Source organism: Anarhichas minor, unplaced genomic scaffold, assembly GCF_050575085.1.
Source record: "Anarhichas minor isolate MPS153535 unplaced genomic scaffold, ASM5057508v1 ptg000027l, whole genome shotgun sequence".
NCBI lineage: Eukaryota > Metazoa > Chordata > Actinopteri > Perciformes > Anarhichadidae > Anarhichas > Anarhichas minor.
Window position 1 is genome coordinate 7,547,087 of NW_027466473.1, and position 13,613 is coordinate 7,560,699.

Below are 13,613 nucleotides of genomic sequence, written 5' to 3' on the forward strand. Positions count from 1 at the left end.
CGGTAGAAACCATATTACCTCACAAAATCATTTGACTCAGCTGCAACGCTGTAACTTCTCAAGCGTTGAAACGTCGCCATCTTCTGGCCGGAGCAGGTAACACGTCATTTCCCACAATGCTGCTGCCGCACCAGCCCGGAAGTAAGACGTTTATTGACAATATGGCCGCTGTGCTGGGCTTGGATTTGTCAAAAACTGGAATTTGACAGCACTCACCTGGGCTGCGATAATAACCCATTTCCACCTCAGGAGTGTCCAGAACAGATGCATTTGAATGAAGGGACCCGCGGAGCCACGGGATGGTGTCAGTGAGCTGAGGAAACGGTCACAGTGTGAAACCCGTCATGTCGTTTTTCAAGAGGAAAGGTGAGGAAGCTCCCTCTTGAGTGCTGCAACGTCAACGGTAGCTAGCAGCTAAGAGAGTCCGGCTGAGGAGAGACTGGTGCCCGATAAGATGTAACCAATGTGGTCGAGGCTGCGGCCGCAAGCAAATTGACCAGTGACAGCGTGGTTGTCTGTGGAAGTGAGATTTCCCTTCCGCCGCTGCTCTCTGCAGTGACACGGTTAGCTTAGCGGTGGCCTCTCTATCCTCCCTGCCTGACCTGCTGTTAGCCAGGGTGGAAATACATCCGCCACAGAGAGCTGTCAGCAGTACGTTGTACCAATTACACCCTTCAACTTGATTATGTTAAAAAAAATAGTGCTTCTTCACGTTAAAGACTCCCAACGAGCCCTTTTACATGTGACACCCATCACTTGACACAAGTGTCGAACTGTGCTATAGCAGCTAACGTTAGCTAGCTTCACCAAAGCCATTATTATACAGCTTTAACCAGCAGGAGATATGGAAAATACACTTAACAATAGCCCGTTGTATGGGAATAAGAGTTGTTGGTTATCTTAAATTAAATGTGTAGTCTTCGTTTAGAAACGTTTGACCGAAAGGGATGTAACGTTAGCTAACGTCAGTCAGACTGGACAGCATCATCCAACGTGGAGTTAAAGAAGCTGATTAAATTGGACCTGAATGTTGGTTTTAAACCACAACATGGCCTCGCGCTATTTCAGGCTGAGCCCTCATATTACGGTCATTGCATGACATAAACAGTGTGTCTTATACCTAGGGAATTGTTGTAGTAGACATTGACTGAGCTTCTTTTTTGCTGTACATTGTACCCACTCGTGCATCTCATATTTTGTCCACACCATGCATATCAATGAGGGTAGAGCGTTGTGAAACCGATGTCTGCTCGTGTTCATTCGTGAAATCTCCAGAGTCAACCTCACTGTCAACACCAGACCACCGTTGTTCATCTTCATGAGTGAGATCAAGTGGGTTCTTCCTCGTCAGGCTACAGCAGTCAAAGCAGCTGACACAGCAGGTCTCCAAAATGAGGAAATATTAGAGAGAGAGGGCACTTGTATAGCTCTGAACCAGGATGACACTCTGTGCTTACAGGAAGAAAGTGTAGTGTTTGGTGTAGGGCATGGTTGAATTGTACATGCAAAGTTTTACTGAAGTTTTGCAAAGAAGTTCAAGCACTAATATCAAATAATAATGAGTCATGTGGGACAATAGATTAATCAAATTGGCATTAGTAATGGTAATAATACAGAGTTGTCAGTGTTATCTGTAGGTTGTTGTACTTTGTTCATTCAGGAGTCATCGACGTTTACCTTTATCAGTTTGATTCCCTTCATTCATTCGGTTAAGTTTGGCCCACGCCATCAATCTACATAGCAAGTGCATCATTCACTGCAACACATCTCGGTGCTTTGCTGTCAGTGTCAGACCCTTTGAGACTAAAGTGAGTCCTCACGGTGCTTGTGCCAATGCACACCAATGCTGTGTGTCCATTTTGCTGGTAGTACATTAGACTTACTGTTTGTTTGTTTTTTTTTTTATAACCAAAAACATCCATTGCAGCAACCCATCACTGTCCCATCTGAATATTTATTTGGAACAAAGACGTCTGGTGTCATCTGTACCGCAGAGGTTGTCGGAGCTCCTTTCTAAAGGCCTCATCTCTCAGCTGTGACAGACAGCCTCTCAGTGCCTGCCGACTCAGACTCTTGAGCGACGCGTACACTCGCAGACGGCTCCCTTAAAAAATTGTCCCGCTGAAAGCGCATTCGCCCCGGGCCTCGCAGTCCATTTTGTAATGTCAGTGCTCAAAACTGATACCTATCTTGACCGCCCTCTGCAGCAGCAGCAGCAGCCTAATCTGAAGACACGAATGGTGAGTCACTCTGATGAGTGGTTGCCACCATGTTTGTGCACTTATTCCACTGCAGGCTACATATTTCACTTTTTATTTGACAGTCGGCCACAGAGCTTTGGAGTGGCGTGCAACTCTTAGAGGGCTTCAGGTGTGAGCTGTCAGACAGGCCGCTTCACTAGGCTTTAAACTGCCCGGGACCCACCAGAGCTGATAGACCAAGGTCACCAATCTTAGGAAGGACTCTTAATGCTAACATACAGTATGGAGGCCTCTCTTCTTGCCGTATGATTAGCAGGACTGAGAGGGCTTTCACATATCAGAACACAGCTCCCCTATTTACCTCCTCATCTGTCCGCAGCAGCAAGGAAGCAGCTCCGCAGGAAATGGTTTGTTTGCTTCTCTAGTATATCAGTGTCCTCACTAACGTCATTATGTAACTTGATAGTGAGTTCTAGTCTTCCCTTTATCTCGCACGTCAATGAATGTCACCATGTATGTGCTGCGCGCTCGCTGGTCTCGCCCCGTGTTGTGAATGAAAATGCTGCATCCTTCTCCAGTTACATCTCGTCTTTCCCCCCCCACAGCCAAAAGCAAAGAACCCGAGAGAGCGACGGATGCTAAAGCCAATAGAGGTGAGATCATCGTCGCAGAGATGTTTTTTTGCGTGTGTAGAAAGTGAGATTAGCCTCCGTACGGAAGTGATTCAAGTGGCTCTTCGCTTCACTTGGTTTATGATGTTCGATCATTGCTTGCCATGCTGTCACAAGGAAGGGCCGACATTTTGAACCTCAAGCTACTCAGTGGAACACATGCAGCTCACATTCAAACAAACACTGAGCGGTCTTGTCTTCTCAAACATCTCTCCTCACACCCCCGAGGCCTCTGTGAACTAACTGTGAGCTCTTTGAAAAGCCTTCGCTAAAAAGACCTTCTCATACAAGTCACACTGACGTCACACATTCAGGCCGCTCAGATCTTTGATATCATTGTACTCCTTTTCTGCTTTTGTTGTTGTTGCCTAATGCCTGTTTTCTGTCCTCCACCCACTCAGCCTCACCCAGCCCTCACTCTCCATCACCAGGACTGAGGAACCACCATGCCGCCCAGGATGCTGCCGGGCCCAGCCCTGTGGCCATCAACGCCATCTCTGCCAACATGGACTCCTTTGCCCGCGGTCGCACCGCCATCCTCAAGAAACAGCCGAGCCACATGGAGGCTGCGCACTTTGGAGATCTTGGTAGGGAGCCAGCATCCGTGTGTCTGTATTTTGCTTACAGTGATCACATATGAAGACCCAACCAAACATTGGAACATATACATTTGAGGTGTATTCTGAAATGCAGCTAAAAAGTTTGTGTTTTTAGGTGGAAGATCTGCATTTTGGAGTTTCTCAACTGATTAGAATAGCAAATTTAATTTAACCTTTTTAAAGGGATAATTAGTTTTCTGGAGTAATGTGCTGCAGCTACAGAGTGTGACTCTTTCTTCACTAACACGGCTTAAACGGCAGCACACTGTCTTGTGCAAATGGAAGAAACTCCCTTCATTAGTGCTGTGTGACACACTCGCATGACCTCATGTATTTCTTTTAAAACGCACCCAGACATTCTTCTCCTGAGGCCACGCGGAACTTGATCAGTAGTGCTCATGAATTAGATTCCTGGCTATGTACACTACATGCCAAAAATACAGTGGCTAGCGCATGGATGTCATGTTGAGTGACAGCAGCGACGAGAACCGCACGAGCAAGTTGCCCAGAGAATAGCGGAGGTGAGTCAGACGGAGGTGGACGAACCTGTGGCGCCGCCCGGACAGCAAAACCAGAATGAAACGCATCAAGTGTTTCACGAGGCTGTGGTTTTAACAGACGTTTACTGATGCTCAAAGATTCAGATGAGGCTCTTTTTTATGAGCCAATGCAGACGCAGGTTGCTGCTTTCAGCTTTCCTTATTAAGGTGGACTTGTCTGCGAGGTCTTAAGGAATCCGAAGGGGCTGATTGATAAGCGCCTCACACTGGGGGACACCTCTTGCAGCACTGTTTTGTTTTTTAAAGAGTAAACAAAACACCCAAGAAGCCTCAGTCCAACTACAGCTGATGTGCTCTGATTCATAATCCAGCAAGTGTCTGGGTTTGTATTCAATGAGTGCGGCCCCTTCTTTATTTTGTTTTCCAGAAGTGTGTGTGTGTGTGTGTGTGTGTGTGTGTGTGTGTTGTGTTTTGTCTTGTAGTCCGGGATGGTGGATGTTACTCAAACAGACACTCAATTTGAGACATCGTAAAGTCAAATGATACGGCATCCCTACAGGAGTTTGGGGTCTGTCAAACGTTGCCCACCACACACACACACACACACACGTGTGAATGACAGGACTGACAGGAGGACACACAGATGATGGAGACGTGTGATTCTGAAAAGTTTGTCCGGGTTAAATCATCTGTGAAATTGCTCAGTCTGAGGCCGCTTCTTGTCAGACAGAGAGAGATTCACAAGGCTGCAAAAGCAGGAGTTTAGATTCAGCTCTCGTTCCAGCCTTCAGTCATGAGAGAGCTGAACACGGACACTTTCTTTTTTTTGTCTTATCTTTCACTTCAAGTTGCAACTCCCATCAATATCCTGCACAACTTATCTTCCTTCTATTATGAAAGTTGAAACCTGCAAATCAAAGAAAGTGTGCTGCTCAGTCAGTTATTGGAGTGGAGTGCTTCAGTGTCTAATTTGCACTTAAAGGCAGCTCAATCTTATTTCAGATTGTTAGAAATACACTAACAGAGAAGCCTATAAAGGTGAGCTGTGCTAAGTGGATTACTTAACCGTTTGTGCGTTCCAGGTCACTCCAGTGTGAACTATCATCCCCAAGATGACCGCTCTCGGCTGTCTAAGACGGTGGAGCACGTCCTCCGGGACAACGTGGCGATACCCCACTACATGCATTTCATGGAACACCAGGGCGCCGACCACCTGGTCCGCTTCTGGCTGGAGGCTGAGAGCTTCCGCTCAGCCAGCTGGTCGCGGGTCCGAGCGCACAGCCTGAACTCTGTCAAACAAAGCTCTCTGGCCGAGCCCGTCCCCGTCTCCCCCGGCGGCTCGGAGCCGCCGCCGGAGCTGGCCCGACGCGCACCCGATGCTCTCGCCCGGGACAGTAGCGGCGAGCGGCCGGCGGCGCACTCGGAGCGCCGGGACTCCTCCAGCGCAGAGGCCGGCCTGAGACCCGACACTCCTCGAGCAGAAACCCCCAGCAGGCAGGCCCAGTCCAGGACGGGGACTCCCTACAAGGTGCAGTCAATCAGCACCCTGCGAGACCTCTCTGCCCAACTCATGAAAAGTGAGTCACCTTTATACAAGTTCCTCTCTTTATGTGTTTATACAAGATATATAAGTTTAGTATATAAGTATATTAGGCAAGTGCAATGGAAACAGAACAAATCATGATTATATGAGGCACGAACAAACAGCAGCAGATGAAAACATCCGATCCGTGTGGACTGCGACCTCCCTCAAATTCATACATGAATCCATCATAATTGTCACATCTCCATCATGTTCGCCACTTGGTTTTCCAGATCTGAGGTGTGATTGTCATCTTGCTGTGGCCTCTTTTTCTGCAACCTTTTTAAAGTCATCAGAGTGGAGAATTAACACCCAACTCCTAATATTTGCATTAAATAGACACTTTGAATAGACTCGGTGTTGTCTTTTGCCACTTTAAAAAGGATAGGTCGATGTTTATTTCAAGTTTATTTTAAAACAATACTGACATGCCCATACGTACAATATTGTTTATTGTTCATACTGGCTGAAAAGAGATCTCTGCCCTAACGGATTGTGATTCGGCTTAAGTTAAAGGTGCACACGTCAAACATTCAGAGAGTATCTAGGTTTGATGGATTGCCCTCACATAGCTCTCAACATGGCAACGGCTGAGCCGGCGGCTAGCAGCTAACTGTGCTAACAGCTGTAAGTGGTGCAGAGTGGCGGCGATTAGCTAGCCGGTGGGACACACACACACACACACACACACACACACACAGACTTGCATGCACCAAAAGCACGCACAAAAACGCCACTATATCTTTACATAGCAAGTAGTTGTTTACTGCGATATTACCTTTTTAATATGAGGATTTAGAAGTCTGTTAGAAAAATCAGGTAGTTATCTTAAGAAGTTTGTCTTTTTAGTGTGGAATATCCTCTTGGTGCTTCCATGGACACTCTTCTCACACAGAAACATCAGTTCTATGTATGTTGTAGCATCACTGGATGTTCAGCTATTTGTCTCTTTGTCTTTCCAGGTATAGAGAAAGATGCAGTTACAATCTTCACCAAGTACATCTCTCCGGACGCTGTGAAGCCCATCCCCATCACAGAACAGATCAGAAACGACATAGTCGGTAAGATACGGACAACGGCAATAGAAACGTACTGGTTTCAGTCACAAGAAGTCACCCTCTTACATCATGTTTCCCCCTCTGTGTAGCTAAGATATGTGGCGAGGATGGCATGGTGGACCCAAACTGCTTTGTCATTGCACAGTCGGTAGTCTTCGCCATCTTGGAGCAACAGTGAGTTTCTGTCTATTCATCTTCCAGAGGAGTTAATACTCACACAGTGAGGTGTCGCCGGGTTCCCACATTAAGATTAAAGTTAGTCATCTTTACCACCTAGCGGCTCCTGTATTCATCTCCCACTCGCTCTTTCGTTTCCAGGCACTTTACTGAATTCCTGCGGAGCCATCATTTCTGTAAATACCAGATCGAAGTGTTGACCAGCGGCTCGGTGTTCCTGGCCGACATCTTGTTCTGTGAGTCGGCTCTCTTCTACTTCTCTGAGGTGAGCGGCGGGCGGGCCCAGTGCTTCCCATACCACCATTCATTCGTGGTGTTTCAGCACAAACACACCAGTGCCATTAAACTCCTCATACACTCGTCCTCTCTTGCCTCTGCCACAAAACAGTGTCTATCAGTTATTTTATTTACCTGTTCCAGAGGGAATATCTATTGTCACCGCAGTAGTAAACATAACTAAACACAAAACCCCTCTGTAGATGCTCCCTATACTATCTACCATCCTATCGATACAAAAGTGACACTCCATGCACAAATAAAGTCAAAAGGTTGTCAGAGTAAACGTGTATTCTCCATGTCAGCGTGTACACAGGACATGCGGTTAATCTTGATCTGTGCTCTTCATCTCCTTCACCTGCAGTACATGGAAAAGGAGGAGGCGATGAATGTACTGCAGTTCTGGCTGGCGGCGGACAACTTCCAGAACCAGCTAGCGGCTAAAAAGGGCCAGTATGACGGCCAGGAGGCTCAGAACGATGCCATGATCCTCTACGACAAGTAGGTCTTCGCTCTGCTTCTGTGCACTCAAACACTCGATAAAACATCTACTGCCGCTTTAAATGATTCATTTCAGTCCAGTGTTTCAGTTCATCTTTTAATATATCACCCAGGTTAAGTCAGTTTGTAAGTGCGTTTCACAAAGTTATGTTCCGTTGACGGGCAGACACCGACCAATCAGATCACTGGAAACAATCACGCCGTCCTTCCTACAGGATCCCACCGCGGACAAAAGAGTGCAATTACGTTTTATAAGTGACAAGTAATAAAGAGTCATTCGCGTGTAGTTTTTTTTTGGTTTTACAGCCAGAGGAGAGTTTAACACTGAATGCATAATGATGATGATAGCTGCATTTTAATTGAACAAAGATTATTTTATTCCCGACAGGAATCGCCCTCTGTTGTCTTTTATTAGGAAAATAATCCCCACACTGATAATTAGCGCCCATGGTTGTGAATGCAGCATCTCAGTCAGACGGAGCTTATCAGACTTTAACTTCTTTTCTTCCCTCTCATCTCTGCTTCAGCAGCAAAACAGTCTCACGTCACTTCAAACTTCATAATGCGCATCACGTATTCGTTAAAGTTCGTTCATCAAAAAGTACTCCCTTTATACCAAAGACATGGCTACGTAGATGATGATAATGGGTGGAGTTGATAAGCAGCTTCGTAGGACCGCTTAGCGGGATCGTGGTTGTTCGTTGAGCCGGGTGACCATAAGAGACTCTGGGTATGTTGAACTCTCTTCGTAGTACAGGCTCCAGGATCACAGCCGTTGGGCTCATGTGTGTGTTTAGTGACGTCAGGGCGGAGCCTCTGCTTTATCAGCGATAGTGAAGGGACATCATAAGGGCCGAGTGCCACTGCTCTGTATCGCTGAGGGAGGAAGGGCACAGCTGTTCTCTAGTGAAGGACTTTAGTTTAACCTGGTGCACTGATTGCTGTGCATGGTATTAGAAAATTGTGGTTGAAGTAACAGAGAAATATGATTATTATTATTATTATTATATACCTTATTTTAAACTTGATTGCGTTCATGTTTGTAAAGATGGAGTTTTCCTCACTAAAGTTCTTGAGTTTTTACTGATTGTGTATTGATTAAAAATCTGAATGCAGGTCGTTCATCGCTCTGCTTCCTCTCCAGGTATTTCTCACTCCAGGCCACCAACCCTCTGGGCTTCGGCGACTCTGTGCGGATGGAGATAGAGTCGAACATCTGCCGAGAGGGGGGGCCGCTCCCCGACTGTTTCACCACTCCACTCAGACAGGCCTGGACCACCATGGAGAAGGTCCGGTTCTCTTGAGTCCGTTTTACTCTGCAGGACATTATTAAACCGTTAGTTGATTAATACATTGCCCTTTTAAAACTTTCTAAAAAAAGAAAAAGAAATCCTCAGCTTGAGCTGTTTTCTTGAGTTTAATAGGATCCTCCTAAAGGTTTTCTGTTGTAAGTCGCTGATGAATTGTCCCATTATACCGCTGACAAATGTGCCTCGTGCTAATGAGATGCGATCTGAACACAGTTGTGAGCACTCGAAGGTCAGGAACAGACCTGTTGTAACTTGTGCCCAGAAATGCGTCCCGGAGCTCATTATCCTCTTAACAGCGAGCGTTGTGTTGCCTTTGTTCAGGTCTACATGCCGGGCTTCCTGTCTAGCAACCTTTACTACAAATACCTGAGTGACCTCATCAACTCGGTACGGGCGGACGAGTTTGTGAATGTCAGCGCTGCAGGTCAGGGCGGGCCGGCGGACGGCGAGCGCTCAAGTTCAAATGTCAGCGATGGCTCTCAGACTCAGGTAACCCCCCACCCCCCCACCCCGAGACTTTAACCCACATCTTCAGCCCCTGTGGGGGTGCTCCTCTTGTCTGCTGACATTTAGACCCGCTCCGCCTCCGTTACATGAGATATTTCTGTTAATGCCGAAAGGTTGTGGTCGTACCTGTCGTCGTTGTTTTAGACGACAACAACAAATAAAAAGCGGTGTTCCCTGTAGTGCTGCCAAACATTCAGTTTGTGGTTTCTTTGCTCTACAGCAAGGTGCCAAAAGGGCAGCGATCAAGATCCTGAAGAACTTTGACGAGGCGATCACGGTGGACGTGGCCAGCCTGGACCCCGAGTCCTTGTACCAGCGGCCCTACGCTGGGTGAGTCAAGCCGGCTAAATCTGTTTAAAATCATCTCTTTAACTCTGCCAATAATTGCTGTATCTTGGTCAAGTTCCCTTGTTGTCTTTTACTTTTTTGGTTCTCTCCTTCGATCGCCCACACTGCCTTAATGCCTGTAATCTATTTCGTTTTTTATTGACTCTCTCTTAAAGTGCTTTGAAATGTCCTGTACGAAATGATTCGAGAGCGAGATCTTGACAAGTGAAAGACAAAGCTGTAGTCTGTCTTCATCCCTCTCCTCTCCTCTGTCCGCTCAGAAGGATGACGTTTGGGAAGGTGAATGAGATGGGCCAGTTCATCAGGGAGGCCGAGCCGGAGCCGGACGTGAAGAAATCCAAAGGCAAGATGGGCTCACACTTGCCTTTCTTCTACCTGTTAGATTCTCTCTGTCTCATTATTCTCTCTGAGTCTTTGCCCCTCACTCTGTCAGACTTTATCTCGTTGCTCCTCGCAGTGAAACCATCAACTCTCCAGCCGTGAATACAAACCTCGTTTGTGGCTGCTCCCATTCTTCCTGCAGCCTTCTGAAATATTTAAGAACAACCCAGCCTCCGCTACTCTTACGGTCCAAGAACACACACAATCTTTATTTATTATGTCCAAGTCTAGAATAGAGTACCAGACATTTGGCTCCAGAATAAGTAGGCCAAAGCCCTGAATGCTTCAACGCGTCAGGAGTCGCTCACCTTGAGTTGTTTGTTCAGTTTCTTTGCTCCGATTAAGATCCTGAAGTTTACGTGCTCACCGATGCGGTCCCCTTTTGTCTCACTCAGCCTTCCCTCTCCTCTCCTTTAGGTTCCATGTTTTCTCAAGCCATGAAGAAATGGGTGCAGGGCAACTCAGACGAGGTGAGTCCACAAGATATTCATGAATGATTCAGGGGTGTGAGGCGCGTAGCGAGGCTCTCGGTACGTATTAGTTCAGTAAAAGTCTGTGGTTAACGCTGTTGTTTTTATGTTTTTTTGTGCCGTTTCTCTCGGCATCAAGGCCCAGGAGGAGATGGCGTGGCAGATAGCCAAGATGATCGTCAACGACGTCGTCCACCAGTCGAATCACGACAGCCCCGGCAAGGCCACCAAGGTACAGAACCTCCCTCGGTAGCTTCCTTCCTGCGCGGCTATGTGCGGAGCAGATCTGCTCTGAGTGTTCTCTTTTTGTCCGTCTGCAGTTATGACCCCGCTGAGGAACCAGAGGGCTGTCGCTCCCCGCGGACGCCGGCCCAGCCCCTGACAGACTGTACAACAGGGTTCACCCCACAATGGACCTGCATCGCTCTGAGAACGAACAAGGCGTTTTATCACCCCCCCCCCCCCCCCCCTCACTCCCCCTCCCCCTCCCCCCTGTGGTTGTTCAGGTATTGGACTAATGGGGGTGAAAAGTACTCCATCCTTCCAATCTTCCAACTCCATAACACTACAAAGGTACACGTGTAGTCGACCAAAGGTAAAGCGGATCAGTCGAGAAGAAGTCACTCCTGAAGAGAGGAAGCGTTACAGCACACACTGGAAGAAGCAGCACGTCGGTGTGGAAGAGGACCTACGGAGGACGTGACAAAGACTGCATTACCCTCACTCCCTCATGACACGCCTCCTTTTTAAAACCATTCCTTGTTTTTTTTTTTTTAAGATGAAGTTCTTTAGTTGGGGTCAGCCACGTAAGGCTCAAGTGGATGAAAGTCAGCGTTGCACAGTTTTCGGCTCGCGCTTCTTCCCTCAGCCCGCCCGGAGTAGTGTTGCCCGCTGTTCGCTGACGTGAGCTGCCCTAACTCGTGGCTGTTTATTTTCCGTACTGTAGAAGATTTTTGGAAATGTGACAATGAAATGGAAGAACAGACGACTCGGCCCTCGGACAGGCTGGCCTCCTATATGAACCTCCCTGCACCTTTTACAGAGCGTAGAAGAAGAAATACTCCCCATATGAACTGAAGTGCTCCAGTTGTGTCGGAAAACTCCAAACTCCAAACTCCATGTGCTAAATGTAGATTTCTGGTTTACCCCATATATTAATGTTAGTCCTTTTTTATTGTGATCGCAGTTTTTTTAAATTTTTTTTTTTTTAATGCATCTCTGAAACAAACGTCAGTGATGACCGGACTGTTCAACTGGAAAGTGTGCTCAGTGAATAAAACCTTTTTTTTTTTTTTTTTAAATAATTATTTCTTTATAGCTTTACCAAGATGTGGAAAAGAACCAGAAAAGACTCTTGGTACTATGTACCACTAATGTTTTCTGACATGTATGTATGTGTACTTAATCTATAATATATTTAAATTGTGTTTGATTTAAATACATATATTATGAAATGTTTGTCTGTCTGTCTTTTTTTGTTCTATTTCAGTGTTTGTATATTTATGAAGTTACAGCCCACTGTTTTGGTTATTTTGATACAGTCTTATGTTTACAGGGACATTTTTCTTTTTTTAAATCATTTTCAGAACAGTTGAATTGTGGGAGAAGTGACAACAGCTTAAGGGTGAACCATTATCACCTCTGACAGCTGGGGGCAGTGTTGGCTGCGTTGAGATGTTGGGGTAAAACAGAAAATAAGGACATTGACGACACGGAATATTGTTTCTGACAACAATAATGCTCCGGCTTCTCTTAAGGTCCAGAAAAATCCACAAATTGTAAAGTACAGTTCATCCTAAAGGGCACAGAAGTCACCTTTAGTACAGTAGAACGCATTTAAAATGTAGTTTCGTTTTACTGTGTGAAATATAATGAAAGTGCAGAAATATCAGCTTTGCAAGGACCTAAACATTGTTAAAAAATAATTAAATTCGATAACATTGTGTATATTTCAAAGCCAAAATTAGCCTACTGCTAAAGCGAATTGGAGGTGTTCACATTTTACACACAGATTAGCACAATAGCAATATGCTCTGTCACCGCGTTTAGCTAAATGTTGCTTGAAACCCCACGAGCTTTAGACTGAAAGCTACCTGCACGTGCAGGGGCAACGCCCACCTCAATACAAACGGGCACTCCCCATCCTGAGCTCTGATTGGCTGAGATGCTGTTACAATAAGTGACTGGCCCAGACAGCGCAACAATGAAAACAACAGTAATCACTTCTTCTGTACATGTCGATGCTGAGAAGTATTTGTTCTGCAGAGTATAACAATTCATTCAGATTAAAAAACGTTAAATGAAAAAGTTATTTTTCTGTTTTTATTAAAACTGTATCTCTCGCGGTCTTAATGAACGCCGTATCAATGCGCATAATGGGAGCAAGGTGCATTTGGACAAGTACCTGCGACTAGACGCCTAATCTGTCAGGTTAAAGAAGAGATGTGCAAAACACCGGAAGAGTGAGTATTTGCCTTCAGAATAAAAGTTTTTGTTGTCACTGTTGATTGAGTATGTAGTAGTATGTCCATCTCCATGATACATTGTGAAAGAGACGCGTGGCCTAAAAGAGACATAATGATAACATATACATGTTAATTTAAAGAGGTACTCCAGCGATTCAGTATAGCAAGTCAATAAAGGTGGAGGACTCACGAGAGAGACATTAAAATAGAAACTATATGACCTAACTTCAGATTTAGATCAACTTTATTATCTCAGACGTGGAACTGTCTTTGGTCCAAGTGCTCCATGACATGGGGACAAAATAAAAGTCCACAGTGAAAACTATAGAATAACCCACACAATAATATCTACTCATAAAACACAATTTTAAATAGACTGAGAAAACAATAAACAATACTGTCAAATAGAAATAAATTTGGGGGTCAAGCTCCGGAAAACAGCTGGATCCTACACTTCCCACAATGCAACCAATATAGCATAATTTGATGACATCCTCAGAAGTATTTTGTCAGGCTTTTAAAAAGCTCCTTCAGAGCAACAGAACACAGATTAGGACTGAGAAGTAG

General features: G+C 45.7%; 1 protein-coding gene across 3 annotated transcripts; it reads left to right on the forward strand.

Annotated features, from left to right (window-relative positions):
* The first annotated feature begins 126 nt into the window (after positions 1–126).
* akap10 (A kinase (PRKA) anchor protein 10) lies at positions 127–12,039 on the forward strand. 3 transcript variants are annotated; one of them, XM_076101537.1, is made up of 15 exons: positions 127–366; positions 2,807–2,854; positions 3,274–3,459; positions 5,054–5,548; positions 6,516–6,614; positions 6,701–6,785; positions 6,930–7,053; positions 7,429–7,565; positions 8,710–8,854; positions 9,197–9,364; positions 9,603–9,712; positions 9,991–10,073; positions 10,529–10,581; positions 10,721–10,813; positions 10,902–12,039. In XM_076101537.1, the coding sequence occupies exons 1-15, from the start codon at positions 345–347 to the stop codon at positions 10,905–10,907; spliced, it is 1,854 nt and encodes a 617-aa protein (XP_075957652.1). In that variant the 5' UTR covers positions 127–344; the 3' UTR covers positions 10,908–12,039. The 3 variants fall into 3 exon arrangements, 2 of the variants coding, with proteins under 2 accessions (XP_075957652.1, XP_075957653.1); XR_012956268.1 differs by lacking the exon at positions 10,902–12,039 and having other exon boundaries at positions 9,991–10,298; positions 10,721–10,807; XM_076101538.1 differs by lacking the exon at positions 2,807–2,854.
* Positions 12,040–13,613: the final 1,574 nt, after the last annotated feature.

Coding starts and splice junctions, on each gene's coding strand:
- akap10 (XM_076101537.1), top strand. CDS start 345: ATGTCGTTTTTCAAGAGGAAAG. Junction 2,855..3,273: donor GGATGCTAAAGCCAATAGAG/GTGAGATCATCG, acceptor CCACCCACTCAG/CCTCACCCAGCCCTCACTCT. Junction 10,074..10,528: donor GGACGTGAAGAAATCCAAAG/GCAAGATGGGCT, acceptor CCTCTCCTTTAG/GTTCCATGTTTTCTCAAGCC.